Genomic DNA, 22,305 nt, shown 5'->3' on the forward strand with positions numbered 1-22,305 from the left:
TTCTAAAGAAAATACAACTTTAGGTATGAAGAGGACAGTAGAAAATCTTCTTCTGGTTTACTCAATGCATTGATTGCACAATTTAGCACAATCTATGTAAAATAAACATCATTGTGCTGAGGAGATAAACAGAAATACACCCAAAGAACAACCACTGTCACCACTTTATGGCTTCCCTTTGTTAACTTAATGTTTACCAGGTGGCTTCTCAGGGAAGAGCCAACTCCCTGTGCGGGCTCCCCGGGGCCACCAACCTTTTAAACTTCTGAAGCCCTGTGGACAGATGACAAGTAAACAGCCCTACATCTGTCAGCAACAGTAATCCCCTTGTGTGTTGAGAAAGGCCAGTGCCAGTGGAAAATGTCCCTATGCAGAGGTCAGGCTTCATGCTGCAGTCGGTGACAGAGGTCCATAATTTTCAGAACTGGCTGGACAATGCAGGGACTTAAATCTAGCTTTTTTAGAGTCTGGATAGAGCCTAGGTACAAGTATCTTAACAGTGAGGGGAAAATCTTCTAGAAACTCTTGAAAAGGTCATGATACAGTCCTGAATGTTTTCTTTTCACCACAAGTGTAAAATGTCTTTTAATTTACTGTTTGAATCTATTATTTTATTTGTATCACACAAAAAATGCTTTTGTTTTTTTGAGGCTCATTTATTTGCACCTCTTTATTTAGAAATTGCTAGTGACCCACAATCACTCAATTACTCACACTGGGAGCTGTGGTATTATAGCCCCGAAGATCCATCATGTAAAAATAATGATGAAAAGTCTGTTGGATTTACCACGGGTTTTTCATGAAAAAAATATCATGGGAAAAGTGCATATTAATTGCAGACTGACTCACCTTGCAGCTCTGGTTTTTTCCTGAAGTCATCAAGGCACTGAAGGCTCCCTGTGTTCTCTAGTGCCAACTTGTTGTTGAGGTACCAGAACAGAAAGGTCATGAGGATGATGAAGAGTCCGATGGCCGTCAGAAACCCCAGCACCTCTGGAGAGACTGAGACACAGAAATTCCAGTTAAAGTTACTGTATTGTTGTTTGGCATTGTAAATATCAACAAACTATAGTTAAAAATGGTTGGTGTAATTTTAGTACAAAAATGAGACCAAGAATGATTATAGCCTCTATCTAATGCTAATGGTGTTGCTAGTGATTGTATTTCTCAAATTAAAACACAATGCTAAAAATCCCTTTGCCTTCTGTCACAAAAGGTTTTCTACCTGTCTGCTATCTCTGCTGCTAGCTAAAACAAAATTTTGACATTTTAGGAAATACATTTATTCAATTTCTTGGTGAGAATTACATGAGAAGATCGATACCATTTCATAAATGTACTGAGAGTATCTCTACAGTAGCTCTGTCCATTTACTTTTGGACAGAACCAAGCTAGTTGTTTCCCACTCTTTGTGCTAGCTAACCGGCTGCTGCCTGTAACTTTATATTTAAGAAACAAATATGACAGTAATATCAATCCTATTAGCTAACTCTCCACCAGAAAGCAAGTAAGCATACTTCCCAAAATCTTCTTGACTATTCCTACAATGTGACTTGAAGAAAAATTAGCAAAGTAAGCTAACATGAATATGAAAGTCGACAGCAAGAGCACAGGTGCACAGGCTTCTTTATTGGCCATAAATCTAAACATTATGTTTTCAAGAATATTTTCAAGAAAAGGCAGTAGAATCTGTCTTCTTAGAAATAGTTCTTCTTTTTAGTTCATGCAAAAGTGGCAAAGTGAGCTCTGAAGTATGACATCATGTGATATTTATGTAAAATTTAAACAAGAGCTTGAACTGGAAAAGTATCTGGTGTATGAAAACTAAAAGTACAGACAAGCTATTTGTAACTTTAGAGTGAACAACACCAGAATGCCCAATGTCACTAGAAGATATAAGGCTGGACAGAAATCAGAGGATCTGCAACCTTTGTAATGACAACAGTTTGGGAGACAAGTGTAATACTTTTGTTTGAATGTAAGAATGTAAGCATAATGAATTATAGAGAAAGGTATTTGCCAAAGTATTATTTAAACTGCCCATCTATCTTTAAATTAATTTTGTTATTACAATCAGATAAGCCAAAAAGTTATTTGTAAATTAGATGCCTTTTTGAAGACTGTCCTTCCTTTAAGTAGTATTTGTTGTACTTTGTTGCATGTTCTCTTTGTGCTCAATACCATGTGATCATGGTCTTGAGTCCCATAAATAAATGAAATTAAATGAAAATGAAAAAAAAAGGTTTTGTGAATCAGTGCTTATTAATATTAAAAACGAATAAAGTTGGTTTATGTTCAAAGGCAGCATGATACACTTTTACAGTATAATATATGTTTTTAATGCAAGCAAATACATCTTTAATCAGGCAGTAGACTAAGGCCAGCAAGGAAACTGAGGTTTGATTTTTCCCAAGGTGACACATTAATAAAAACCCATCTCACCCACTTTCAACAAACATCAGTTAAAGACAGATGAGAAAGACACAGTGACAGAGCTAGGACAGATGGACAAGAGGAGAGAGAGAAAGGTTGTAGCCTTTTTAAAGACACAACCTGTTTGTTGCCATAGCAACAGGCTCAGGTGCAGCGTCACTCCAGACTCCAGACACAGAGGCAAGTCAGATCTCATTAAATGCAACACTGACTGCCACACATCAGTAGATTCAGTTTGGATGGGAAAAAAACATCATTAGATATTCAGACAGGATTTGTATGAGCCCTGTTGGTGAAGACAAGTGTTTGAAAGATGAAAACCAGTTGTTTGACCTTCCACCTCACATTTGACCTTCCAGCACCTTCAGGGAAGTACTATGTCATCATCAGATGTAGCCACAGGGGAGCTTCCTTGTCTTAGCTTGTCTTATGTTTTCTTTTCTCTCCAGTGGTGGTAGAACAGAACAGACCAACCTTTTGGCATTGAGCCTACGTCTTTGTCCTTCTTTGTACTTCTGTCATTTCTACAAAAGTTCAGAGACAATCAATCTTAAACCCCAGAGACCTGCAGTGATCTCCTGCTGTGCTTTCAGAAAATAAGCTTGACATTTCACACCTGCAAAATAATTTTTTCTGCAATCAGGGATGCACAGTGACACAATTCAATGGCGTGTCTGAAAAGCATGAGAGAGTCAATGACTGTTCACAAACTGTAACACGTTATAAAATCTAAATGATCCACCATGTTTTATTTTTCCAGAATTGATCAAGGGAAATTATGTTACACAGAAACACAGAAAGACAAATTAGAGAGAGTGAGTGTCTATCTGTGTTTGAAAAGAGCTTAGCACCATTGTACACAGCTGTCATGTGAGAGCCGCTGTACTCAGGCTGTCAGCATTTTTGTTAGTGTGGCAGACGCACAGCGTCTTTGCAAATGAACAGAAAATGAAAGAGGTTCACATCAGACCTGAAACCTTAGCAGAAATTCTGGCAATTGCTTGCTCATGTAAAAGTTTAATTTCTATCGAGTGTGGTTCATTGTGGAATGAAATGGTAAATGCCTGAATAAACACTGAACACTCTCAAACACTGCATACAAACCTTTTCACATGGAGTTCATGATAGAAAAAAGCAAACTTGGGTATTTGCGCAGCAACTCTGTATTCACTACAATGTGCAGGATGATGGTTAGAGGGATTTGGATTGTGCAATGCAGATTGGAAAAACTGGATCTGACTGCTGCTGACTCCACTCCAAGCTTACACTGACATAATTAAGAGTGGATGTTTGAATATGTTCCAAGATAAATTGAGAAAAGTATTTAGGATTTGAAACACTGTTCAAATACCTACAGATGGGCTAAAACAGTCCCTATCTGTTAATAATTTCACACATTATTTTAAAAATATTCCTGTGACAATTAAAGGGTCAACTGAGTAAAAAATGATAAAACATAAAAAGGATTTTTAGGGCAGTCGAATGGAATACATTGTTCACTCCTCTAATTATTGCTGAGCTCATTTTCAATGATAAATTAGTCTCTGTGGAACACAGAAATCCCTACAGTAAATGTAAAGTCTATTTAGTTCAATTAAACCCAAAGATTGCCTTAGTGCAGATGGAAGGTAATGAGCTCATCTGGCAAGAAAGTGTACTTAGATGACATCTTATTTTCCAATCAATGATGATGAGCTTTCTGTTATTTATTATTACAATAAATGCCTGTGATAATTAACTAGACTGAGCCTACAGTGTCACCATTAAAGCCTTCACAGCCTGCACTTTTGCATTTGTTTCAGTTGTGTGTTATATTTTTACACACAGTACATGCTCCCATAACTATCTTCTCAATTATGAAAACAATAAACAGTCCAGTTTTCTTTAACAACAAAACATATATTAACAGCCAGACTCACTCTTTACCACCTAGAAAACAAGCAATGGATGTTGCATAGCCTTCTGTTCTCGTTAGCCTTGACTTTTTAACATACAAAGTCGTGTTCTATCTCACTCAGGCTCCGCCCTCTACTGGACTCTATGGGTAATACTCTCCTCCAAAAACATGCACATGATGGGCATTGCTTCTGCTTCAAGTGCCTCGGACAGGACTGTGCAGAAAGTGGCATGATGCAACCACTGCCCTACGTGCACTGCCGGGCATTCCCTCCTGTTGAACACCAGCAATGGTGGGACCATTTTCAGCAATGTGATGTTTCACTCAGCTGCAACGAGAGCGAACTGGAACTTGAGATTGATCTCCTCGGCGACGATGAGCTTACTGATTCATCCAGCTGAAGCCTCAGACTCTATGAGCAGCTTCTCCAACGGACGATGACAACAACCTCTCGCCTGTCTCTGCAACTTCGCCGTCCTTCGGAAATCCACCGCTGACTTCAGTTCGCCTGCTGAGGGTTATGGCTATAGCAGTGGAGCGTGTTGGGCTGAGTCTCATCTGCAGCCCTGTTGAGGATGGTGGAGAACCTGTTGGTGTGGGCCTCAGAATACCTTCTGTCTCTGAGAGCCCTCCACATGCCAGGTCTGGAGAACAGGGGCACAGACCTCATTTCAAGAGGCGGCCCTCTGGTAGACAACAGGGTGCTGCACCCACTTGTGGTTCAGCAGATTTGGAACTGGAGAATGTAAATGGACTTGTTCGCCAGTTGAAACAACACCTATTGCCTGCTCTGGTTCTCTGACACTGCAAGATGATTCACCTCTGGGGGTGAATGTGTTTGCACACGTGCCATGGACAAGGAGGCTGCTTTACACCTTTCCTCCTCCCCATCTCATTCCCCCTTTGCTGGAGAGAGTGAGACAAGACAGACTGCTGGTCATCCTGATAACTTCGGACTGCCATTTGGTGCCATGGTACACAGAGATGACCCAGATGTTGGTGGACCAGCCCTGGTCCATACCCCAAATGTGGGGGGCTCTTTCCCAAGAGGTGGGCTCGATAGGCGCGCTGCCCATGTTGAGCCAACCTCTCCAGGCTTCACTCCCGAGAGGGACAGGCTGATGCGGGCTGGACTGTCTGCACAGGTGACACAGACCATCCAAGTGGTGAGAGTGGGATCCACCATTGCTTGCAAAAAAGCTAAGTGGTTGGGATTCCAACGTTTTCTCCTAAGAACATAAAGAGTTAATTTAGGTTGAGAACTATTCAGCTGGAGTGTTTTGTTCTCCACCCCATGGGGAGCACAGGCAGAGCCCTCTACCTATGGACCCAGCTGCTCCTACGCCATCCACTGAAGTGGTTTCTGGATCAGAATGGCTGTGAGGTGCTGCCTTATATACTGTGTAAGATACACAGAATCAGTAGGTGCATCCTGATTGGCTGGCTACATACATGTAAATTTCAGTGCGATTGCGTGCATGTTGTTGGAGGAGAGTATTGCCCATAGAGTCCAGTAGAGGGCTCCGCCTGTGCTTATAGAACTAGGATTACAATATTGTAACTGTTTCTCCTCTCCTCTGTTTCTGTAACAGAAAGTGGTTTTTTTTTATAGTAATTAAATATCTTTCTCCGTGGAGTTTTACTGGACTATAATGAGCCTGGATTACTGTTGGAAGCCCACAATGTTTGGTCACATGGTGAGGTGGGAGCAGGAGGCGTTATCCCATGGGAATGTCTGTCTGCTCACACTGTACCAGCTTCTCACTGTTGACTGAATTATTCACAGCACAGATGGAGCAGGATCCTGCTCTGTATAATTCCCCAAATGGCTCAAACAGGGAAACGAAAATTCAATCAAGTCTAGGGAGGGTTTCACTCTTTACTTTTGACTTCCTGACTCTAGAATACAATACATTTTTTAAATTCTGTAAATAGACTATGTATTCAGGCTTCATACCTTTCATTTACTCCCTTCACTGTACTCAAACATTGGACACGGTGTCTCCCATATATTAGTATTTCTAGTGTTGTAACATAGTGTAGGTGCTGCATGGTGTTGAATATCTAACATCATTTCTCATCTTCCACTGCTTTAGTTTAGGCATAAAACTAAGTTGGGAAAGTTTTTGTCATCAACCTACAAAGGCCAAGTTGCTTCTTTCTATTATTCAAACCTGCAGCCACTAAATGGACCTAACTGGAAAACAATACAATATACAATAAAATATATATATGTCACTGATATCCATATGATTTAAAATAATAGGGCACTATATAATATATTTGTGAGTTAAGCGAACAAAGAAAAATGTCAGACCCTATTGTTAACAGCCAGGCACCCACACACACACACACACACACACACACACACACACACACACTTCAACTAATACCTTTTATTTAACCAAATCTACTGTTTTCCATTAAACTACTGAGAATAGCCCTCAGATAGTGTGTGGGGGACTGAGTGATGACTCACAGGAAGATTAAACAATAAGAGACTTTGTTACACAAGAAGCACAGAGAATGATAATGTAGGAAGGTAACCTTGTAATGGTTAAATGAAGAACACACCTTTATAAGAGTCAGTTTCTTTAGAAATGAACTGGCTTTACAAGTAAGATCAGAACCAAACATCAATAAAAATCATGTTCAGCCAAGAGATCATCACATAAAAAGTTTTGGCATTAGGGATTCATCTCCTAATTAGAGTTGTTGTGCAGGCAAATAAGGCTGACATTCAACTGGTGCAAGAATTTACATGCATGAGACACTCAGTTTAATGGTGGAAAAAGGAGATATTAGTGATTTACTTAACTCCATCTCACTCAGCAGATGATTTGAGGTGCTGGAAACCGATTTTTTTAATTTTATTTTAACAGCTGATTGACAGGAAGAAGTGTCATGTCCGAATTTGTATGTAGTAGTAAAATACAGTATGTGACTTATTTATATGACGGTTGCAAGACTGTACGACCACTGACCGCAATTCAAGGACACGATGACCTTTCCTTTTATTCAACAAATGAGAGGGAGGAAGGCAAGTCACAGAAAGCTTTCTGTACATAACACCATGAAAATTACAGCCAAACTGAGGGAGCAGCTGGCCTTGGGAAGAAAAAAGAAAGCTTCAATTTAAAGCTCCACATCTTAGGTTTAAACTGGCTAACCTTGACTGGATCTGACAGTCGTCATGTTGAAATGAAACCACAACAGTTGCATGTTTACAATTTTATCATCATGATCCAGACAATCAAGAATACATTTATTATCTAAACAAGTACATCTTTTGACAACTTCATTTCCCAGAATGCCTGTAAACACTCAGAGATCCCCTAGATGGAAAAAGAGGATGTTGCTGGGGAAAAGGACATCTGCTCAGCTGACCCTGTTGCCATGGCAACCTGACTCAAGTATTGTAAGTGGCAAAAAAAAAAAGATGGATAAATAGATGGATGGATGATGGTACTGAACTAACGGTACGTTCCTAAAGTCGTCAGTAATGTTTTGGTTTAGGTTTTTAGAGCAGAGTAAATGTAGATAGATGATATTTGCACAGGAATGTTGTAGACAATAAGGGAAATATACAGTAAATCAGTTGCAAACTAATGGAAATATCCTCTTGTCTAAAGTTCTGCATGTTAGAGTGTTGTTTTTGTTGTCACTGTTGACATATACTCTTGGTATTTATGCTTGTTCATTGCATTGATTGTTTAACATCTCTATTGTCTTAGTTGCGCTCTGTCTGCATGGAAACAATTGCCATGTTGAATGTCAAAAAGCACAAAACTCAAAAGCAAAATCACAAAGACACCCACACTCTTCACAGGCACTCTATAAGCACTCTTACCAGCACACACTCCCACACATGTTCAGACATTGCTCTGAAGCACAATAGCTATTATGCTGTGCACACATCCAAACATGTAAACACACACAAACACACACACACACACACACACACACACACACACACACACACACACACACACACACACACACACACACACACACACACAGACATCTCTGGAATCAATCTCCATCAATAATATAACACAAAACACAAAAACCAAATGGGATAGCCCAAATTATAAAACACGCGCACACTTACACAACCAGACCATTCAGCTTGCCCAAACACTGTGATAAGCACCCTCTGAATCCACTTCAGACTCTCATCTCCATCCAGAATATGAATATTGCTATGGCAAAGAGAGGCACTCAGTACTGAACATGCACAGTTATGATTGTTTTAACAAGCCTGATTCGTTCAAAGCTTGTTTTCACCCAACTTTACACAAGCACCACCATGACCTTCAATATATAAGTAGTCACATCAAAAACAAATCATGTCTGCTCAGGCTTGTGACATGACAAGAAGTAGAACATAAATTTATATGAATGCTGCATATCATAACTTTACAGTTACCCATACAGTGGAGTTTGTCCATTTGTGTCTTCTTCACTAAATTAATCAGCTATGTGTGGTGTAAATCCACAAAATAATGAAATAAAGCATGTTACAGTATTGAACTGTTATTGGTGTTATGTCCTCTAATATTCTGGGTATCGCTTTACATTACATCCTCTAAATTACAGTGTAATTATTTAGTATTGGGATATAAATGGGATATAAATAAAATGCTTTCTAGTAGGGATGTGCAGAGATCCCAGTATTTGTATTTGTATCTGTATTTGTTGAGGCAGTAAAATTATTTGTATCTTTATTTGTATTCGAATAAAAGTGGAAAGAGGCTTAAAAATCCTGTTTTTGTTCTTATTATACTTTTAATTTTAGAAAATGAAAGTGTTCATGAATAAACTACCTTACGAAGGAGGTCCCCACACCGGGTCTTGAAATGGAGTCTCCCAGATCATAGATGACTGCGCTGATTACTGAGCTAAAACTTTACTCATCACCTCATTGCAGACAGACCTATACCTATTTATACACCCATAACACAGAGACAGCACACTGTGTAACGTGTAGGGAGGAACTTCAAAGGCAATTATTGCTTTGCACTTTTCATTTATTGCCTATTTTTTACAATCTAACTATAGAAAGGAGAATTGGAACAACAGGTTAGTCCCTTGGGAGCACCTCACATATGTCAGTAGCTCAGCTTTATCTCTGAGGAACACCCCCAACAAATCATTTTTAAAATATTTGTATGAAACAAATATTCGTATAAAACCCACTATTTGTGCTTTGCTTAATAATGTATTTGTATTCGGGCACACCCCTACTTTCTAGGTACCTGTACAAATAAGTACAGGGAAATAAGAGAATTACGGTAGAACAAGGGGGTAACAACTTTGTGTTTCATAGGCACTTAGTAATTATTGATTTTGATAATCAATTAATCGTTTTGAAAAATACCCAAATTCTCTATTTCCAGTTTCTTAAACGTGAATGTTTTCTGGTCTTCTTTGATAATAAACTGAATACTTTTGGGTCAAAAGAAGACATTTGAGGATGTCACCTTGGGCTTTGGGAAACAGTGATTGACATTTTTCACAATTTTCTGACCTTTTATAGACCATATGACTATTTGATTAATCAAGTAAATAATCAACAGATTAATTGATAATGAAAATAATCATTAGTTGCAGCCCTATTTTAGTACATTTTTACTATGTAAAAGTGCCACACTTTAGCTCCTTGCTGTTGACATTGCTTTTGTGAAATTGGTCCTCGCTCTGTGTACCCTGCAATTATTTAATAGGAACCCGGTTATTAAAAAAAAGCTCACTGTGTAATTTATTTCTATGTCCCTCCAAAACACACAATTCTCATAAATCATGACTAAAAGTTCCTTTCTTTTAATTGGTCTGACTGAGAAAAGGTCCTTAATTTCAGAGCCTGTGAAGTTCATTTGAACATTTTAAATTTGTTTAACAGTTTTCAAAAAACAAGCCAAACACAAGCAGTGAGCACATTCAACAGAAGAAGACTGAAACAAACAACACAACCACAGCGAAGGCAGCGCAACGCCAAACACAGTGGAAAAGTTAAACAAGGTGACGGTGTAACAGTGATAAATGCTGATGAAAGAGGTGGAGTGGGAAGTGCAGTTAGGGGTCAAAGGTCAACCTCCCCGAGCTCTGATCTGCCCTACCTTTTCTGACGCAGATCAGCTCATGTACTCCACAGTTACGCTCGCCACCTGGAAAGACAATGCAGTTTCAATGAGCCACACTGTGATGGAGGGAACGAAAGACAAACATCATGGATACACATTAAAATATGTTGATACATTTAGACAAATTCCCAGAAAAGGACAAGAACAAGACAGATATAAGACACTGACATGTCGGGTTTCCATCCAAATGTATCGCAAATTTTTACAGAATTTTCAGAAAATCAGCAAAAGAAAAAGCAAATTTATACATGTTTCCATCCACTACTGTTATGCAAATATTAGGGGTTGGTTCATTGAGATACGCAGCAGGTGGCGCTAATTCTCCAGTCAGGTGCCATTATACCACTGCAGAGGAAGAGGGTGCGATGAGATGACGTAATTTAAAGAGCACCAGTCAAACCTCAAACAGTGAAAAATGACATAGAAAACAGTCTCCTCATCACTCCACACTGACTTAATGTTTTCATCTGCCACTATTTTTCATCCCTTCAGTGGGGCGGAAATGTAAGCGGACATTTAAGTCACATGATTTCTCATCATTTATTCAGTGAATCAGTTTCCATTGCATTTTTCCACCTCCCCCAAAAGTAAAAATGTTTTTTGCGATATTTCAAGATTTTTTCAAATTTTCGGTGTTTCCACTCAGGTTTTTTTATGTGTAAATTGAAAATGTGCATAAAAACAGGTGGATGGAAATGCACCTATAGACTGGATGGTAACAGTCTGTTAAAATATTCTGTTTAAACTAAGAAACACTCTTCTTGTCATTTCATATAGTGCAAAAATCTTAAATGTACCTTTTATGGTGATGATACTGAATTTGCTTTTATTTTCTCTCTCCAGCCCCAGCAAGGTACTGAATTAGAAAGCTGTGGGCATTGATCTGTTCTAACAGCCCACATACGGTCCCCAAATGTTTCAATAGCAGCTGAAGTCAGGTGTGTGTCATCCAGCTTAATTTGTGTTCTTCTGTGGGCAGAGGGGCACTGAATGATTGAAGGCTGGAAATTCAAGGCCATGGTTTGTTTTTTATCCACAAATAAGTTTTTATTAACTATTTCATGAGCAGTTTCTATTCAGAGTCTGAGAATGTGGATATACATACTGTTTATTATTAAACTAGACAATGCCTTATACTAATTTAAAGACACCCTGTGGAGTTTTTGACCACTTGAAATATTAATCAGATCATATATATATATATATATATATATAAAAAAAATTTGTATACTGTATATATTTAAGATATTTAAGAATCTGATATATGTAGCCATTTCACATCTTCGATTACAGCAAAATATTAAAAGATTTATTTTTCATCGATCTGCACTAAAACTCAGTGTATGATCACTTATGTGGTCTGAATCACCCTGCAAATCAGAATATTTATTTTTCCCGTCTACACCATCTTTGACATTTAGAAAACCCACAACATGATAAAATCTCCCGTTGTGCATATTTGTGTCATTTGATTGTTGATTATCACCTTCAGGAGGATCACCAGGCATCCAACATATAGACCTGAGATATTCTGAATGCAAATCGCTGGCTTTATGGTGAAACTGTTGCTTGAGTAAAATGCGGATGGGAAAGGGATGTCAGTGTGTGATCTGACTCCACAAGGCATTGTTCTAAACCCAGCACAGCTCAGTGATCCTTATCCGGGGACAAACACTGAATGCAAATGGTGTCTTGTAATCTCAGAGCATTTCTTGGCAACATCTATGTACACTTGTATCACTCTTTCATTTGACGATTACATAAACTTAACCAAGAATGGAATGAATTGAATTGTGGAGGGTAATCAAAGTGCTTTAAATGCTGTCCTAAAATCTGAATGGCAGCATTAATTATAATTAAACAAGATTAAAAGTATCCAGTCATGGTAGCGGCTCTGTGGAGCTGTACTTGAGCTAAATGTTAACTTTACCATGCTAAATTTATCACAATGCCAACAGGCTAATTATTTAGCAGGTGTAACTGTTACAAAGTTCACTAAGCTGCCAATATACTCTATCAGAACTGCTTGTCAAATGGTTGAAACAGCTTTGCAAACCCGCTTCCCCCACACCTTTCCAAAGTCAGAATTGGGCGGACTGTGTTCGATCATTTCTGTAACTGTCCGAAACCGACAATCCAACATTCACACCTACCTCACGCCATGATTGGTCAGCTATGGAAATGAGAGAGTTCTTCTCTCTCTAGCTCCTTTTTTTTGTTTGTTACGCAACTATTTCTGCCTATTTTCATCTGTACAAGTGCAACACTATAAATGTCTTACAAGAGAGACCATCTGGAAATGTGCACATTGTCCCCATATTTAGATGATAATCATATCTCACCCCCTCTTTATGACATACAGAAGCCTACCAGTCAAAAGTTGGGACACACTTTGGACACCCTTTCCCATTCAAGTGAATGGGAAAGGGTGTCCAAACTTTTGACTGGTAGCCTATTGTTCGTATGGCTTTTCATGCTTTTGAAGTGTGTTAGCATGCTAACATTTGCACAACCCTAACCCTAACCCTATGCACAGTAAAGCTGAAGTTGATGGGAATGTCATTCGTTTAGTAGGAGTTTGGTCATACAAGACAAATTAAAATCTTGACCTGATGATGGCGCTAGATGAAAAGTTAAGGGATCACCAAAGTTATTATAATGCATAAGGTGGACATGAATGTCTGAACCAAATTTCTTGGCAAGCCAACCAATAGCTGTAGTGACATTTCAATGAAAATCACAAATGTCAACCTCACGGTGACACTAAAAGGAAAAGTCAAGGGATCAAAAAGGTTGTTACGATTCAGCCTCTAGGGACCATAAATGTCTGTACAACATTTTATGCAATACATCCAATAGTTAAGATATTACAGTCTGTACCAACGTGGTGAACCAACAGACCAACATTGAACAGGCAACACTCTTTCTCTCTTGAATTGAAACTAACTAAAGACAGTAGTCACACTACAGTGTCCTCTCTGAGGTCCTCTGTCACTGTGGTTTCTTATCAACCATTGTGTCAGCTCAGTGGGATGGACCCGATGGGTGGCAGCTGCACAGGGTGTATGCTGGTGTATGTGTATATACCAGAGCTGTTATTCAGACAGGCTTATACAAAGAGTTCACCATGGTCTTCTTCACCAGACAGGCTTACAGACAGTGACTGTAATTCAGAACTGTTACTCACAGTTGTGAAGGTCTCTCAGTCACTGAGCACTGCTGCAGCCTCTGGGATCTGCCTACAGGTTGAGGTTTCAAATAGCTCTGGCTGCCTTCAACTGTGACACTTTGTACAGCTCTGTGCTAAAGCTGCAAAAGCCAGAGAGCAGTGTAACACATGGCGTCACTATGGTCATTGTGCAACATGACCTTTGTCCCATGTCGTCTGTCACACTATGCTGACATTTGAAATACAAAGTTATATTTATATAATCAGTCATGTGGGGCCAGAGGAAATGCATTTTTGACTGGTCTGTCTGCAGAAATATTTTTGTCTTATTTGATTAACAGCGAAATACAATAAAATATCAGTAATATTTTTTGTAGCACCTGTAGAAACACAAATCCCATTATGCAGTAAACAAATAAAAATAAAAAATACATTTTATACAAGCAGCAAAAAAAACCCCAGATAATCATTAGTATATTGTTCTTGTCAACATTTTCATCCTGTCATTCATGTCCAACATATAAATCTTGCTCAGATTTAATACCAAATCTAAACTAAGGGCATGGTTTTCTTTGTTTGTTGGATTGGATTAGTCTGACTGTCTCAAAGGGCAAAAACACAACAACAACTAAAAGACTTGATGCTGCTATTGGGTTGATCCATACTGTATCCTAACCAGTGATGGAGAAAACGCTTTTGAGCTTTTTATCACAACATGAAGTAGTGTTTCCAGCTCTGAATACAAACCTTGACAAATTATCTGTGTTTACTCTGCAATTCATTTCCTACTGAGCAACTCAATACTTTATATTTAGATAAATCATAATGTCAAGTCATACCTCTCTGGTCTCTGACTATTGAAGTGCAGACACTACACTGTTTATACTGTAAATATAGAGACTGTAATGCCAATAACACAACTCAGTCAAATCATTCTAGATGTTAAAACACTACTTTAACCTGGTTTGTTCTTATTATCATTCTAAAAAGTGTTGTGGCATGTGAGCACCATATTTCTTTACTTTCAGTTATTGCCACCTGTACCACCAACGTTAAATAACCCTACTGTGCTCAAAAGTGTCAGGAAAACTGTCATAAGAAATCACAGGATCATGTAAACACAAATCTCAGTAAGACCTGAACCAGTGTATGGCTGGTAGCCATGTTGCTGCATGTAAACACAGTCATTGAGGGAAGTTGTACCTCTACAGTACATGACAAGACTGTCTGAATATCTTTCCTTCCAAACTAGAAGCTGAGAGCCAAGTTCTTCCTATTGTCCAGTAGATCGACACAGCAGCTGTGTGTGGGAGGAAGCTCTCCATCCTCTTTCACTCACCACACATCATACTTCTCAAAAATAACGTCTCTTGAATACGGTGCACAGTGCTGGTTGCTCATATCACATCATAAGCAATTTCTCTCAAATCTATTTAATATTTTCTGTATATTCTGATGCCATTTTACTGCTACAATATTCTACTATAAATGTATGAAAACAGCAGTCTCCTTGTTTTCATTACAGCCACAGGATCTGCCAAAGAATTTCATACTTCCATTTCTCTTCAAGACAAAACAAGAAGCACTTTCAGTCCCTTATGTCTCGCCGTAATTACCTGTATATCAAAACACAGCCAGAAAAGCTAATTAGATGCAATAATGGGAAAATATTAGTGCATTAATATACTTGTCATGTACACATGGGAAAATTATTACGAACAGACAGCCAAGTTTATCTCATTAACTGCAAATGTAGGCAGCAACTTGCTTCAAAATCGAATCAACTGGGACTCACGTGGACTTCCCTCAAACATAATGAGTAAGAGTCAGTGAATGTTTTTAATGTGCAGTGTCATCCTTTACAACAACACAATTTGCACACCTTAGTGTTTACATGCCTTTCGTTTCTATCTGTGACTCTTCTGAATAGAGAGTACAGTTTTCTAACACCTTGTCAGTACACAGAAAGGTTCACATGAGCTCCTCTCAAGACTGACAGAAATCAATTTGGAGCAGCAGTTGTGATCAATATGTGCACTTTCTGAGTACTTGTATCACACGCTTTGCTTTGCCGGGGAGCAGGTCTCACTTTTGTACGTGAACTAAATCGAGGTGAATTTTGTGTCTTCACAGTCTCCCCTCCTGCAGACGTCTGGGGCCGGGCTGGCGGCACTGTTAGGGTTTGTCCCAGTTTCTTTAAGGAATCTCCTCTACCTGCCTCCTCTAATCAGGCTGCCGAGACTGACTGTCTGGGCTCAGGAAGGATGGACTGAGGCCGTGACACAGAAAGTTGGGCTGAGAAAATTGACCTGACAGAGATATTGTGGAGAGGACGTGCTGTGACAGAAAAGAACTCAGGGAAACAAACTTGTGGCGTTGCCCCCATTAAGTTTCAAACTCTGACTCTTAAGCTGCTAGGTTTATCAGTGTTCAATTTGGTGCCACGCAGGTAGTGTACCGTAGATTTAGCTTTTTTGCTAAAAATGGCTGCATGCTACATCTGTAAACAATGCTAATGAGAGCTGTGAGACTGAATCAAAACAGTAAAGTTGCGGGCTGTAAAATTAGCTAACAGATGCTAAATCACTAAGTAAAGCGGAAGTAGACTGCACAGTTAAATAACAACTCTTTGTGGATTTGTCACTGTGAGTGTTCACTTTCACATTACACATAGTCATTGGATCAACTGTTAATACAAAAATATAAATGGGTGCAGCTTTAAAATTGATAACCATAAGTAGTCTTTTACTGGACTGGACTCAGCTAAACATTCAGTGGTCTCTCAGTGACAGAGAATCAGCTTGTGTTGCTTGAGTTACTTCATCTCCTCTAAATAATGGCAATAATTGGTTTATGAGACAAATTTCTTGTCAGCAGCAATTTACATTAAAATCACTCAGCGTCTTTATTGAAACTGGCAGAGGGAAGGTTTGCGCTACATCAGGTTGTACATGAAACATGTTCGTGTTGTCATACTGAAAGGCACAAGGGAGCGACTTCAGAATAAGCTCCAGCTAAGCCAATTAACAAGCGGAGGATACAGCACGCCAAAGATTAGTCAGCTTACCCGATAGTTCAGCTGTAAGTTCATAAAGCAGCAACAGTTTCCTCAGACTACATCTGTACAAAATGTACTGCTGCACTGGGTTTTCTAGCGAGGACACTGAGAACTGTGTGAAGTCACAGCTAATCATTGCTCCATATTACCAGCACCATCCATAGCCCTGGGCAATGGAAACACACTTTCAAAGTAGTGCAGTTGATACCTTATTTTTAGAACTGACTAAGATGGGTGTGCCCAATTTAGAGTCAGAATCTTCATTTCACAAATACTGCGATAGCTTGAGCTTGTAAGTTTGGTAGCAGCTGATGATATGGGAGGGAAAAAGTTCAAAAATATGAGTTTTAAGCTTTTTTTGTTTCAACAACTTGTGAAAATAATCTGTTATTCCCTAATTAAACTCAAAATTATGTCACCTCCATCTCCCAAATGTCTTTGTATCTTCTGCTTGAACAAATTTATCAATTCATTAAGCACTGGATTAACAGCCTGTCCCGCTTCAAGATGGATGAAATGACGTGAGGTCAGACTGTCCCTCTGATTCTCGCAATCCAACTCCCAGTCTCCCTCGCCATGTGTCAACGACTGAGGCGATCAATAAGCAAATTGCACGAAAATCCTGCAAGTAACAAATCCCTCGCCTTATCTGAAGCAGACAACAAGCCCTGATAAATCGAATATTTAGCAAAAACACTGTTGATGATGAGTCAATGCAGTGGATGTACAATCAATCCCAGTATGTCTGAGATGTGTGCCAGTGTTAAAACCACAGTATGAGTGTTTGTATCCAGAGTACAGGAACATACAGTAAGAGCTACATGCTCATCAAAACCTCCACAGATCAAACCTCTGAGGTCCTGAGCAGAAAAGTCCTGGGAGTATTCTAGTGAGGAACATTAACATACAATAAAAAAGGCACTAAAACTGCAACAGAGAAGTAGAGATCTCTGTCTATGACGCAACAGGTGATTATTCATATGAGGCAAACGCTCCTTTACTTAACTAATCAATGCGAGTTAATCTGTTTTATAGACTCCACAGGCATTCACGTTCATGCCATTGAGACTCTAGCTTCAGACAACAATGCTAATTCTGTTGATTATCTAGTTAACCATATCTACTTAACCTAAATGTAACTAATTAATGAATTAAAAGCTGCATCAATGAGTTTTTTGGCCATTTGTTCCAACTCTACAACAACGTTGAAAATAACACACTTTTGACATTTTATTGCCTTATTTAGTTGATATAGGCAGCATGTTAACACTTGCCTCTTAATAATCCAGCAGATACACAGCAACATTAACATTCATTTGAAGTTAAACCAGTGGCCAGTGGCTGGTAGCCGGTGGCCAGAAACACTTCAAACATTTGTTTGAAGTGTTTCTGGCCACTTGGTGAATGTAAGACCCACATTAATTCGCTTTTTTGCTTTGGTCTATGTTCCAGCTAGTTGCTAACTTTGTTACTGCGCCATTTGGTGCTGTGGGTTTATCAGACATTTTTCACTGAAAACAGCTGCCTACTGCATCTGGACACAAAGCTGATGACAGCACAATAGTTAAGTTTCAAGCTGTAAACCAAAACACTAAGCTGAGAGATGTTAAAACACTCTGTAGAGCTGAGGGAAACTACAGAGTCAGGTGATAATTCTTTGTGGCTTTGCCATTTTCTAACTAACACCTTTTACATTGTACATTGTAATTTCATCCACTTGTAAATACATCCAATGTAAATATATTGATTAGTGCAGCTTTAATTATAACTATTATAAATAATAATGGCCATCACAGTAAACACTGGCAGTCTCCTCACTGCATTTTCGTGACTGAGCTCTCTTGGTTTGATTTATGGTGAGCAGCAGGAAACTGTTTTATTTTTTCTGGTAATGTATAACTCTATTTCAGCAACACTGTCTCACAGCTCGCATTAGCTCAAATGCGCTGAAGACATATTGGCTATTATTGCCTCATATCCTGTTTCTTGCTCTCCAAAACAAACAGCTGTTCCAGGGAGAAGGAGGGGATAGGAGCTGAAAAATTCTTGACATGAAGCAACACTGTTCATGATAAACATGGTCTTAAGGGTTTGAGAAACCCTGTACTGTTTGTATTTCTATCAGTTCCAACAACATATTCCTATAACAGACTTATCTCTCATTCTAATTTAAAAAGGCACCAGAAGATGAATGACACGGCAGGCATTTCAGTAAGATTTGGAAGATACTGTCAAAATGTCAGCATGAAGAGCTTGCCTGTTGCTGTAATTTTAACACATAATATTTCCACAGCTCAACAGCTCCTGGGCTGCCTACTCAATACTTGGCTGTGGTTCAGGACCCGACGAGGCTTCATACACACCACCACACACACTGAGAATATCTGTCTACAGCTTGTCACAGGAGCTGGTGCATGTAGCGCAGTTCCAGGGCTGGAGCCACACACGATTCACCAGTCATGTCTTGATGATATTTGTAAAAGAAAATCCAGGCTTTTGCACAATCCGTTGTTTTAGGTTGCATTGCATCAGTGAATCTTGATTTGCACTTTCTTATTTTAATTTTCACTGCAGTCACTTAATTAACAAAAAGAAAAGCTTTCGTGTACACAAGCTTAAGTCACTTAGTCATCTTTTCACGGAGAGCCTGCTGGGTAGATCCAATTAACAAGCTTAAAGAGCTCTGATATATTTGGTATTTAAAACGGCATGCTTTGATAACTGCAGTTTAAAGATGGTGATTCAGAGATGAAGCACAACTTTAGCAAAATTGGCAAAATAAAAAGATTTGATCACCCAAGTGAATGGGATTGAAGGCATTAAAAGAACATCTGACAGAATTCAAATACATGCTGAAATGTGAGCTCTGAGGCAAAAAGTAAGGTCAACTTTGTGAATCAAACTATGGGATGTAGCCTTAAACAAAGCAGAAATGTTAAAGGTGTCATTTTAAACAGAATTTAAATGCTAATTCAATGCTATGATAACATTTTCCTTTTTTGTTTCTTTTCATCATGTTTCCTACTTTTGTCTCACTGTCATGTAAAACATTTTCCAAACTCTGCTTTTGTTTTTTGTTTTTTACTGTATCCAAGTATTTTTCTTTGTATTTTCCCTAGAATGAAAAATTTATGGAACTGTCCTTGAATAGATTATGAACTTTAAATGATGTGACAAGCTGCACTCTAAATAAGTGCACCTTTTAAACAACATAATTACTTGCAAACACTAATCCATCCAGACTAAAACATCCTAACAGCTTAATTAATTCTTTGCTCTAAAATGTCAGGCAAAAACAACCTGTCCCCCCCTTTTTTGTAGCACCTCATGATGATGTTCATCCAATCTAACATCATCACAAGTACAGACAGAAACACAGCCTCCCACTGGTGTTGACAGCCCGGCCCCTGGATGCTGCAGGTGTCAGTAAGCCCCACAGCTGCTCCATAAATCTCAGCAGAGCCAACTAGCTCCAGTGAAATATCGCTGACAGGGGCTGCTACAATTATGGCCTTTCAGGAAACGGCACTTTGCTGACTAATGTAGTGGGGAGTCGAGGTCAGTGGGCGGGTTCGATAAGCATCTGACACAGCCGAGGTCTGGCTGTCTGATAAACTGGGAAGTGGTGAAATTCTGGTGAGAGTGTTGCATAAGAGGCTGGTTGAGATTAAATAATTCAGGGAGGTGCCTCTTATGATCTGTCTTTCGAATATTGCGAAGACTCCTGATTGTTCACTTCTTTGGTTTGTAGAGTATGAAATCCTAAACCAGGGGTGTTCCCTTGTATGAAAAGACACTGTCAATCATGGCAGAAAAATCCATTATTCTAAGATAAAGTTACAAAGACCAGGATCAGATTTGTAGAGCTGCAACAATTAGTCGATCACCACAAAATGAATCCTCAACTATTTTAATACTTGATGAATCGTTTTCGCTGATTCCAGCTTCTTAAATGTGAATATTTTCTGCTTTATTTAGTCTTCTAGTAAACTGAATATCATTGGGATGTCAAAAGAAGACATTTGAGAATGTCATCTTGGGCTTTGGTAAACAATGATTGATATTTTTCACCATTTTCTGACATTTTATAGACCAAAAAATCAATAGATTAATCGAAAAAATAAGCGACAGATTAATCGATAATGAAAATAATCATTAGTTGCAGCTCTACAGATTTGTTTTGACTTTGTTCAACAGTAACTTGATGACAAGTGACAAGAATGACAAGGTACCAAAACTGTCCGACAAACAAGCCACATGTGAGTCCATGTTATTTTGTGTCTTCAAGCTTTAGTTAATTTGAACAAATTACACATAAAAGTCAACACTGAGTTCAGAAGTCAAACTACAGGTGCGAGTGCTATTTTTTTTCCAGATTCTTCTTCATACGTTTGATGAGACTCATGCTGTACAACGTGATGTGTGATGTGTATAATGTGTGATTAGTGTGATGATGTCTAATGTGCGGATAGCAAAGCCCTGAGGCTCTGGGCTGGTGGATGGTGGATGGTCTATTTGCCTAGTTTACAGCAAGAACTGGAAAGTTCACATTACTGTGCTGGTTTCTAGAGGTGAACCCTGCTGTCCTCTATTAATCTTGTCCTGTTATTTTTGCTTCCTTGTCCAAAGACTGAAGAATCGTGGTGTCTATTAAAACTCTTGCAAAGTCATTTCAACATTTAAAACCCCATCATATGCGAACGCTCTGTAGAACTCTGTAGAAGCACTGACACTGATAGATTTTGTAAAATATTCCACTAATTAAAGTTTATAGACATTATTATGCAAAATGATGTGCAAATATTTAGATGATATTTTACAGTGTTACCATATGTATGTTTCAGCACACATGTATTTTGTGCAACTTCAGTCACAACCAAGCATTGTTGTTTATGTGTGTTCACCAGTGATATTAAGAATTTTACTTTTACTCTGTTTATTAATTATTACTAATAATTTATTAATTGCTAAAAGACACAACAACTGTGTTGGTACTAGTGTAAGGATAAAACCCATGAAACCAACCACAGAAAGAAAAGATAATTTAATATTAACCAGTGTTCTTTTAAACTTGATTTGCTGTATATGGACGCATATTTCAACTTTTCATTTGGATTGAAAAGGCAAAAGGCTGACACTCTGCATTATTACAAAACAGCTCATTTGTCATTGAGCTGTGTGATGTCCTCTTTTCAGTGACATTTAAGATAATGCTGCAAGCATTATGATATTTAAACTGGTAAAATAAGCACAAAAGCTGCTTACAACCTGCAAAGTTACATAAGCAGAGAAAGGTGAAGAGTAAAAGCACATATCTGTACAGGGTGCGGCTCTCATGGCAGTTTAAGAAACAGATTAAAAAATCAGTCAAACTAAAACAAGGGATAAAGTGCACAGTAAACTGTTGTGCAGTAATCCAATGGTGCCTGGACATCAAAGCTGAATAATGGATTTCAAAAACTGTCAGAACAAAATTTGATCTAAAACCTGGCAAGACTTCATGCATTCTCAAACTGGACCCATTGAATAAAACCTCAACTCTGTCTGTCTCTTTGCTCTCTCAAATCCAAGTTGTAAAGTACCGACATGCTGCTGAGGAGACATA

The 22,305-nt window shown here is 38.7% G+C and overlaps 1 protein-coding gene across 2 annotated transcripts in view; it reads right to left on the reverse strand.

Moving 5' to 3' along the window:
* The window catches only part of syt14a (synaptotagmin XIVa), a 43,507-nt gene that overhangs the window by 20,773 nt on the left and 429 nt on the right, over nucleotides 1-22,305 (reverse strand). For both annotated transcript variants that reach the window (XM_044375848.1, XM_044375847.1), the window contains exons 2-3: nucleotides 10,450-10,497; nucleotides 850-1,002 (exon numbers count right to left, since the gene is read on the reverse strand). In XM_044375848.1, the coding sequence (XP_044231783.1) occupies nucleotides 850-1,002; nucleotides 10,450-10,497 (201 nt within the window). The remainder of the gene's footprint in view (nucleotides 1-849; nucleotides 1,003-10,449; nucleotides 10,498-22,305) is intronic.

This window comes from Thunnus albacares, chromosome 15 (genome assembly GCF_914725855.1).
Source record: "Thunnus albacares chromosome 15, fThuAlb1.1, whole genome shotgun sequence".
NCBI lineage: Eukaryota > Metazoa > Chordata > Actinopteri > Scombriformes > Scombridae > Thunnus > Thunnus albacares.